Source organism: Oryzias melastigma, linkage group LG15 (genome assembly GCF_002922805.2).
Source record: "Oryzias melastigma strain HK-1 linkage group LG15, ASM292280v2, whole genome shotgun sequence".
NCBI lineage: Eukaryota > Metazoa > Chordata > Actinopteri > Beloniformes > Adrianichthyidae > Oryzias > Oryzias melastigma.
Window position 1 is genome coordinate 15,727,787 of NC_050526.1, and position 10,854 is coordinate 15,738,640.

Sequence of the window (10,854 nt, forward strand, 5' to 3'; positions counted from 1 at the left end):
GCGTTTGCAAGATTTTTTTTTTGCTTTCAAAAAATGTTTTCGCGTTCGCAATTTTTTTTAGATGCGTAGTGCCTCATCTCGCTTTTGCCCTATCTTTGATAGTTTACAACATGGTGGCACAAAAATCACTCCATAAAAACCCAACATGAGCCTCAAAGGTTCACTTCATCCTTCATGTAAACCCACCATTACGATGAATAAAAATTAACTAGTTTTGTATGACGTAGCATAAAAATAGAGAAAATACATTTTTTTTCATAATATGAAACAGTTTCTAACTTTTGATAGTTCCTTTCAAAATAAAAGACCTCTGTGTCACATAGAATCAGCTCAATGCTGCCAATGTAGTTTCATGTGATTTAAACACCATAAGTTTATTTTACCGTTTGTGGTGCTTAAAATGTTTTAGCTTGTTTTAAAAACTAAAAACTTAATTTTCTTTAACCAGAGAGCCCCAATGGAAAGGAGAAAGAGACACATGTAGCTTTGGAGCCTCAGGTTGCAGAGCCCGATCTAGATGATGATTTCACTTCTGAATGATTCTCTGCTCCAGATAACAGTCCTATAATATCTGATCAATATCAGATTCAATTATAATAAAATGGGGCGTGAGTGACCACATAATCCATGAACGGGGCAGCAACTTGATCACAAGTTTTTAAAAGCTGTCAGTCGTTCAACAAGAGACTCGACTAAATCTGTTAACTCTGATTCGTCCGTGGCTCAGAAAGTGAAGCTCAAACTGATCCTCATTTCAGAGAAACAGAATCTGTTTTACTAATAGAAGATTCATGAACTGAAGGACCCGCTAAGGCCCCATGCTGCTGTTCAAGCCCACATTTCTATCACTGCTTTAGCTAAAGCATTTACTGCAATGTAAACATGAGGAGACTTCAAAAACACAACAGTCAACCACAGACAGACGCAAAAAACACAAATACAGACGACATACAAGTTCATTTTACACAAATATTCAGCAAAGAAAAAACGAGAGAAAGAAAAAACTAAATTAAGAAAAGATGGAAGAAAAGCTGCAAACATTTGAGGTGTTGTCCAACAGCTCCTCCTGCTGGTAATACTGGCTCACTACATCAGTTGTTTTATTCTTTGAGAAAAAAATTACTACAGTTCATTTTACTGAAGACAGGAAAGATTCATTTATGAGAATTAAAGTATTTTTTTTATTAAATAAAAAAATATGAATGAAACGTTTTGTTTGTTTTTACGTGTGATTATTAGACTAAATTGGGTTCAGAAAAGGTGACAGTCTTTGACTGAAGTTCAGTCTGCAGACAATCCCTGCTAACAGCTTCTTATGTAATGAGACAAAAAAAAATCTGCAATCCAGTGACATGCAGCACTTCTGAAGAAGGAGAAATGGAACCAAATGTGGGGCTGGAAGGAGAACACTATCTACACAATCTCTATCCAGCCATTAGGAGGCTCTGAGTCCAAAAAACCAAACCCAAAACTCCGGGCAGTAACGGTGAAGCTCTGCTTATTGGGACTCACAGCAGGATTGTGTTTAGTTTAAAAAAAAAACTGTGAAAATGCTCAAATTTGTAGAACAATAATCGGAAATGGAACGTTTTTACATCCCCAACATCCAACTTTATAGCAGATTCTTTAAGCAGAATGAAGAAAAATCTACAATTCTTTTTTTTCTGGATGAATGGTGAACTCATACGAATATCCAGGCAGCCGATGGCATTTTTAGTCAGCTTTATGTCACTAATTTCTCAACTTTTTCTTCTTGTTTTAGTTATGATTAGAATATTTTATTATTTCTTTTTATTGCTTTTAAGTGTCCGTTTAAAATGTTTTAAAACTGTTGATGGTCCTCAACAAGACAGATGTCCTGACCGAGACGGCAGGTCCTCACAAGATACAAGAACAAGCACACATGCACACACACAGAGTGGGCGGGGCTGGATTCTATTGACGCAATCAGCAGGTGAGTTCAGGTGGGTCAGAAGGAAGGGGCTGTGGTGGGGAGGGTGTGGAGGTGGGGGACAGCAGGGGCCTCTCCTGCCTACCTGCTCCTCCTCGTTACCTCCTCCTCCTCCTCCTCCTCCTCCTCCTGCAGAGCTGTAACAGAGACACAGGAGCTGTGAGGAGCATCCGTTACCTGAGAACAGGTGTGCATGAATCCATGGACTTTTCTACATTAAAAACTAACTTGTTTTAAGGTGAAACTACTGTTTATTTTAATGTGAGGTTTCATCAATCTTAGGAAAAAATATTACTTTTGAAAACCAGTTAACAAATTTCTCTTAAGGTACGTTCACGGCGTCATGTGACGGGCTAAACGCTCGTGCTTGAACCCAAGTTTAGCCCAAGCAGGGAGGGGCTTCTTCTTCTTCTACTGCTTCCTAGCGCATGTTTGTGGTTGGTGGTGCAAATCTCATGAATCTCGGTCCAGTTTTTTATTTATTCTGATAAATTACAGTCTTGGTTTCATTGAATTCCAGCCGCAATTATTAATTTCTCTACTTCATGATATATTTTTAAACGGTTGGCATTTCCGAGAATTAACAGGGACAACAATCCTTACGTCACTTCTGAGCCTGAGTCTGAGTCCCTGATTGGTCAAAGTTTGACCAATCAGGACAGAGCGACCGTAGCTTAACAGTTATTAACAGTTACCGGCTTAACTCTGCTTTGACTTAAGAATTGTGGCACGTTCATTCATTCATCTCCACTTTAGAAATAAAAGGTTCAGTTGTTTCATATTCGATCATTAACATGAAACTATCCTGGACTCCTTTTAAATTTGACTATTTGAAATTCCTCGTGACAGTTAAAACAGCCCCAACGTTGAGAGAAGGAAGGGGAACTTACTGGAGTCGGTGTGGACCATGTGAGCCAGAACCTGGAAGGACTTGGACTGCATGCTGGAGCTGCGGCGGCCCCCCTCCATCGGGTCCAGGTACTTTTCTGCATCCTGAACGGCCTGATAGACGGGGGAGGAGCTGTCCACCTGCGGCGGATTACCTGGGACAGGACTGTAGCCACGCCCCCCAAAAACCAAACCACATGAATGCTCGTCTCTCTCTGAAACCTGAACTTTAAAAGACTTCAAATGACAAAGCGCTGAAGCAGCAGTGATCAGCTGTTACATGACAGGAAGTGGAGGAGAGTTTCATAAGAAAAGAAAGAAAACATAATTTAGTTTAAATCAGAAGAACGTGTGATTCCAAAGAGAGGAGAAACGGGCTCAGAACGGTGGATTTCGGCTTTGACGTGTGAACCACGAAGAAAATTCATCAGAGGTTTTGTTTTCTGGTTTGCATCATTCTGTAGAAAAATTTAGATTTTTCATTGTTTTGTTGTGTCACACTATTTTTAAAAATATTTTTGTACTTTGCTAATCGTATATATATATATTTATTTTGAAGCACTAGTAGGTTTTTTTTTATCTTTAGAGTTAGATTTTAGTTTTTTCAGGTCATCTTCTGAGTTTCTCTGAAATCTTTTCTCTTTGTTTCTTATTTTCCTAAAACAGAGACACCAGGACACCCTGAATGGTTTTATAACCGTTTATTAGACACAACAAATGCTGCGTTTCGGGGAATAAGATGATGATGAGGTAAAAATGATGAAGAAAAAGAGATGAGCTTGGGGTTTTTCACAGAGCCTGTTGACATGAATGGTTTTGTTCGGCTCCAGTTTGTGGAAAAGTTGATAGACAAAAACACCCCAACACACACAAACACACACACAAACACACCCCAACACACACAAACACACACAAACACACCCCAACACACACAAACGTTCACAACCAAAAGAGCAACTGCCACCAACCCTCAGCGTTTGTGAATCTCTCAGGTTCTACATCACTTTCTGTCTTTGGGGCCAACATGAGTCTGACGGTCAGCTGGAGTCTCAAACACAAACAATCATCTGTAAGACAAACTCCAGAACCAGAAAACAAGCATCTGGATACGACCAGAACCACAGCAGCAAAACACAGACCAGAACAAGCTGAATGAAGAAGTCCAGATAATGAGGTCATCAGAGGTAGACGACCTCCAATTAACAACAGGATGCCACGCCATCGTTTATTCAACAAACGTAAAAATATATTAAAACCAGAAATCTCAAACAATAGAACCACCAGAATCCTCCATGAAACCCAAAAGCTGCATCTGAACCTCTACGGGCCTCAGTTAGCACATCGATGTCCAACAGACAAGACTTGTAAAGGAAAAAAAGTGCATAAAAAATGTGATTTTCAGTTGAACAGTCATGCACGGAGGTGGGAGGGTTATAATGTGGACCGTTGTTCAGCCCCAGGACTTTGACTCCTGCTTTCTTACGGACAGTCCCGTGAAAGTGTGTTGACGTTCTTCTGTGACATGATTTGTGCAAATGTCTTCATTGATCAGCTGTCAGAACACGTTCTCATCAAATAATTGATGTGTTGGTTCCATAACCCGTCCAATTTTGACGTGCTGGCTGTTCCCATTAAATCAAGGGTCCTGAACCCCCAGGGACCCGGTACCGGATGCCATACCGGACACGCACTGGTCCCCGGGACGCATCCAGTACCGGTACACAAACTCAGTTCCAGTACCCTAACCCAGAACCCAACACGTCACAAGATGCTATAATGGAAGCAGAATGACCCCGGGACACGTCCAGTACCGGTACCCAAACCCGATACCGGTACCTTAACCCACCACTGGATGCGGTACCGGAAACTATATACCAGACATAGACTGTCTCAGGACACGTCCAGTACCGGTACCCAAACTCAGTTCCAGTACCCTAACCCGGCACCGGAAGCCATACCAGACAAGGACTGGTCCTTGGGATGCATCCAGTACCAGTACCAAATCCCAGAACAGAACACAGTACAAGATGGTATACCGGACGAAGACTGACCTCGGGACACGTCCAGTACCGATGCCCAAACCCGGTACCAGTACCCTAACCCAGCATCAGACGTGGTCCCCATGTGGTGCCAGACGTGGTACCAGTACCAGAAGCAGTACCGAGTTTGAGCCAGGACGTGAACTGGAATGGGTTAGGGTACCGGTGCACTCTGCATTCTGGTGCTGGACCAGTTCGGTTGATTTTACGAGCAGCCACCACATCAAAACAATGATGAGTCGAGACCCAAAACATGAATTTTTGACTCGGAGGAGTCCTTCACCAAATGCCAAAATGTGACGAGTTCATTATTTACTGAAACTGTTATTTTGTTCTGACCCAACATTAAAAAAAGAGACAGTGAGAGAAAAACGAAGGAGGCTGTTCCTACCCAGCGTCATGGCCCTTGGCCTGCGACTGGCCGGCGATGGCGTCCATAATGGCGTCCTGTGAGTACATGCTGATGGGCGTGTTGTACTGTGCGTGGATGATGGTGGCCTTACCACCAGGACCCGTCACCTCAATGGCTTTGTGGGTGGAGATGGTGGTTTCTTTCAGCATGCCGTGGTGGAAGCCAGCGCTGGCAGGTGGACAAGCAGCGTGGAGAAAGATGGCAGACAAGACGGGACGAAGAGGAAGGAAGGAGGAAGAAGAGGACAGATGGTTGGAGAGGGACGCTGACGTGAGAAACTCATGGATCAAAGACACGTTAGAAAGACAAAGAGGCAGGCTGGTCATGCTCACAGCAATCAGAGAAGAACCTTCTCAGAACCACAACACAGCACATCAACGGAGATCCAAACCAACCACATGCTGAACCGCTCAAGATAAAACCTTCACAATCCAACACAAGCTTTTTATGAAACCACAGTCGTATATCTCTAGAGATACAAGCAAGACGCATTTAAACTCTCTGACAAGAAGGTCAGGACTTCTCTGACCCCCAAACCCGGATTCAGAGACAACAGATGCTGTCGGTACATCTTTGTCAACAAACTAACATGTCAACACGAACACGTGCTGTCAATCATGAGGACTCATGCTTCACATGTTCCCATGCTTCGTTTTTCACCATATAACCCAACAGCTCTGATGACACAATATGAGAATCGGGAAAGAATCTGGTTTTATCCAACATAAAATCAGTCTGTTATTTTCTCAAAACTTCCAGTTCAACCTTCCTAACCGAGCAGTACAAGTCCTGGATTTATGCTGCATCTCTGGATGTTTTTGTTCATAATCTATCAAATCGGACAAACTACTGCAACAAAAGTTGGAGTTTTGTCTTCACCTGCTGGAAGAACCACCGTCCGTCAGCCATGATTCTCCCACAGGAAGACAAAACACATGCAGACCCAACAAAGAGTGGACTATCCAGAATGAAGAACTGGTCCAGGACCGGACCGTCTCTCCAGAATCTGAGCTCCACTGCTGATTCCAGTTTTCCAGCACAGACTCTGAAGTTCACATGATGTTTCAGAGGAGTGTCGGCTGAAACAGTCCTTCAGGAAGGACTGATTCCTGCTCTATGTCGTCTATCACTGCATCTGTTCTGGTTCTGAAAGCTTCTCTTTGGCACTCAGACCCACTGAAACCAGCAGTACCAAACCATGCCTCCAGCAGACAGCAAGCAGCAGACAGACAACCACGGTCATTCAGAGTACTAACTTGGCAGCAGGGGAGAAGGCCTTGTTTCAGAGAGAGGACACAGACGAGAGAGAGCAGATAAAGAAAGAGGACAAAGTGGATCCATTAGTGAACCATCAGGGACTTCTGAGTTCCTCCAGTTATTCTCCTTTGAACTACAGATAAACCAAACTTGTTATTCTTCATCATGAAGCCTCATCGTCGTCAGGTGAGACATCTATAGATGATCAGATCTGTGGAGAATCAGCTGGAACTTTAGTTTGTCACTTTTAAAATCAATACAAATGCATTTTTGTACATTCATTTGCTGTATTGGGCTTTAGCTGTTTTAATGAAACATCCAAGATGCAAATAAATGTAATGTGAAAATGATCATTTCCTAAGCAGGAATGCAGATTTCCATCCTCTGGACGAGGTTTGCTGGCTCACGAGCAGCACAGGGAAATATCACTTTACTACCATCTGTTCGGAGAAAAGTTCAGTTTAGTAATAATAATCAACTTTATGTAAAGTGCCTTTCTTGGCACTCAAGGATGATGTACACAGCCCTAAAAATAAGAATGAAATCAGAGCACAATAAAGGAAAATAATATCAGCCAACAAAAGAATAGACAAAAAAACAAAGGGAGAAAGTGAATTAAAAAAATTGTTTTGAGTCTGAATTTACACATTTTGATGAAAATCCTGTTTTTGTGGAATTTTTTGGAAGATGGAGGACATGAATAGTGAAAAGTTAGGTTGAAACTGCAGCATTTTGAGTATTTCTCTATTGAAATCGATGTTGAATCAGGAGATTAAAAACGTAGATTTAAAAAGACAGTAGGAGGAAATTGTAGATGTGGGGGGGGGGGGTACTGTCACTTTAAATAAACTATATTCTAGAAAACTTTATTTTTATATTTATTTATGTAGTTTAGCCAAAAATGGCAAAATCATAAATAAAGTATTAGGAATGTTTTCAAAAATAGATCAAAAGATGATCAGAGTGAGACTTAAGTAAAAACTAAATGTAAAGATCTGCTTCACCACATTACTAAAAAAATCTATTTTTATTGAATCGATTTTTTGTTTGGGTTTTTTATCGTCTCCAACATCAAAGTTGTTCGTCCATCAGAGCAAAGAGCATTTCCAGATGCTCCTCCCTCTTCTGAAGGTCAGCTTCATGGCCGTATGGAGGGCGTGTTACCTGCATGGGGGGGTGGGGGTGCTCTAACCTGGACTCACCTGTAGTCTGTAGAGGCCATTATTTTTCGTTATTTTTCGTTCACTTTGACAGTTCCTGTTTATTTCCATGCTAGTATTTTCTGTTTGTTTTACAGGTGTTTTAAGGCAGCTCCATGAAAAGGTTAACTACGACAGAACACTGACCTTTGAATCAGACTTGACCAGTTTGATCTGAATCTTTAGTTTAAATACTTTTTACCAAATGTTACTTTTGATGCTTTTAATGTGCTCTGTCTCTGGGAAACAAACCAATAAATGAAATGAAATTTGTATGTAAGATTTCTGACGATGTAAAACTACATTTTGTAGTCGTTACACTCCTATAGTAAAATGGGGATTAAAGTCTGTTCTGATGGAACTTAAGGAGTTTTAAATTGAACTAATAAAAACCTTTCAGAACTGCCTGTTCTGTCAGCCCACGTTTCTCCCTCTCTTTGGCATCACCTGCTAGTAAAGCGGAAATCCAAGGACAAATCCAAGGACTTCTACGGAACATTTGTTATGTAACTTTAGCTTTAAAAGGCCTAAACCATGTTTTTTGTAGCCTGTCAGAGTAAACTATATCCATATATATGATCATTTATTACCTCTGGAACACAGAAGAACAAATGATTTATGAAAGATGAGTTATTTTTGGGAACTCTTTTACTACCTGGAAACAAGACGTCTCAATCTCTGAGGCTCCGCCTTTCGCTCTCAAAGGAGTCCGGCGTTCAGAGCAACAAACCCCCATTAAACCCGGAGGATTTTGAAAATGGGACACGATTAGAAGATATACGGTATTATGCTTTAAAATGAAAGGATTTAGCTGATCAGCGTTAGCTCTGCGGTGAATGTGTGTGTGTTAGACTGGGGGCGGAGCTTGAGCGCAGACTCCTCCTGTAAGGGGCGGTTCTCACTTTGTGACATCAGCACGAGAGGATCTGCTCGTTTTGGTGGGTATGGGAGGGGCTGGTGCTGAGAGCGCAGGTTTTTAGAGGATCACTCAGAAATGTGTAAACGGATCAAAATACGACTTTGGGGTTGGTTCTAGTGAGGAATGAGCAGTATAAAACACTGACAGCTCAAAAGCTGATTCTGCATGGTATAGGCCCTTTAAAGCTTTTCATGTTTCATCTCTGCTCGTCTGTGCGGGAGTCTGTGAGGCGGAGCTGATGACATTCAGGAATGTTTCCACAAGCTAAATGTTCAGTTTCTGGAAATATTTGTGCAACAAAAGAAACATTTTTTTAGAATGTAACCAAACAATAGACTTTGTTTTTATTATTTGCAATCTTTAATGTTGCTCGCTCTTGTTTTGTAAATGTGAGCCATTAAAAATGTCTTCTAATTTGTGTCCACATTAACTTTAAATGTCTTCTATTCATCCTGATACAATCAGCATGAAGGAGAGACTGTAAACATGGTCTTAAGCCGTCCGAACATCCTGAAATGCATGATTTGGAGATACAAAGTAAAGTTTGTTTGTTACATTGAACTTAGCAATTTCACCTTTAATAAAATCAAAGTCAGTTAGTTTTGTTGGTATGAATAGAAAAATCTTTGACACAGTTTATTTTTGGTGTCAAATGTGACTTTCTAACATCAATGGGAGTTGATGGGAAAATGCTCTCTTCTGACCCCCTGTGTTCTTTTGAGGAACTGCAGCATTCGTTATTTACAGATTTTAGCCAAAGGTGACGTTCTCCAAAGCTGTGAGACCGGTTACAGGTCAAAACATCTTGGAATAAAACCACAAACTAAAGACGGAAAACGCTTGAAATCATAAAGAAGACGAAGATGTTTTTATTTCCGTCTGGCGCCGTTTCTTCTTTCGTTTGAAGTCAGTGGCGGCGACACCAAAAAGACACACCCTCTTAGACGTATTGAAACTCTTTGTTTAGGCAATCAGTGTAAATCAGCTGTTTCTGACACATCTGCATTGGAATCAGCTGATTTACACTGATCGCGTAAACACTGCTGGATATCAGCTGCTTTTCTTACGATTGAATAATTGTTGCCGATTCGAGGCAGAATTCTAACGTCATATTTTTGTCGATACAACATCAGCGTTCCCGGCGGTCCGTCCACATACTGCTGTGCAGCACACAGCTCCCTTCCATCAGCTCGGCCTCTCAGACCCGGTTCTGAACCCGACCCGTCCGGCTGAGCTCGAACACGTCGTCTCTACCTACCCTCCGGTCTGCATTGCTGCCATCTCTCTCAGAGTTTCCTCTGAGTACAGGCCGATGGGGGAATTGTACTGCCTCCTCTGAGGGGGGCTGACCGCCGCGCTCCTCCTGGGGGAGTCTGCCTCTAGAGGCCCAGGGGAGGCATTACAGGCAGACTTGCAGCCATTTAGCTGCAACGAATGAGGAGTGGTGGAGGGAAAAGAAGAAAACAGAGCATATGGGTGATACCTGTAAGAAACTGAATATTGTTTTAATTATATATATAAAGCCTAAAGGCTCATTTTTATTAATGCTAAAATGCTTATTATACATCTATTTATCTTTTGGGAAATTCAAAAAATCTTTACAGTCATATTAATTTGATCAACTATTTCATCTGTATTATGAATTTTATTACTGAAAAAATAAGATAACACATGCAAAACATCATCAAATAATAACGTTTAGATATTTATAAAGTTTAAAGTATAAAGAACAACTTTCTTAATCATTGTTTCTGTTTTTTTTAAATTAACATTCTTTTCAAGGTTTGCAAAATAAATGTTCTGCCATCATTGTCATTATTTCAACAGCTAAGTTGGTCAGAGCAGAAATTAAGACATTCGTGTGTTTGGTTGTGCTGCATTTTTGGAGAAAATGTGTTAAAATTTGTGTTGATATTTTCATTTGCAGCCACCAGAGGGCGGCAGAGTTCTGTCTAAAGAAAGCGACTTTGCAGCGATTTTGTTCTGTCCTCATTTGACAATGAGGACAGAACAAAATCCCAGGTCTGAGTGTGCATGTGTGCGTGTGTGTGTGTGTGTGGGTGTGTGTGTTTCTGCTCCTGTAAACATGTCTTTGTGTGGACCACAGAAGGCATGTTTGTGTCGTGAAATGAGGACATTTGTTCCAAAAGGGACATGGGAGCAGTTTCTTTTTTTTTTTTTTTTTTTTT

General features: G+C 41.2%; 1 protein-coding gene across 2 annotated transcripts in view; it reads right to left on the bottom strand.

The window, feature by feature from the left end:
• The window catches only part of LOC112161941 (LIM domain-binding protein 3), a 39,558-nt gene that overhangs the window by 15,235 nt on the left and 13,469 nt on the right, over window positions 1–10,854 (bottom strand). The window contains exons 5-7 of one of the 2 annotated variants that reach the window (XM_036215614.1): window positions 9,924–10,090; window positions 2,842–3,005; window positions 2,037–2,088 (exon numbers count right to left, since the gene is read on the bottom strand). In XM_036215614.1, the coding sequence (XP_036071507.1) occupies window positions 2,037–2,088; window positions 2,842–3,005; window positions 9,924–10,090 (383 nt within the window). Of the gene's footprint in view, window positions 1–2,036; window positions 2,089–2,841; window positions 3,006–5,269; window positions 5,459–6,546; window positions 6,567–9,923; window positions 10,091–10,854 lie in introns of both variants that reach the window. The other variant, XM_024297509.2, reaches the window with a different exon arrangement.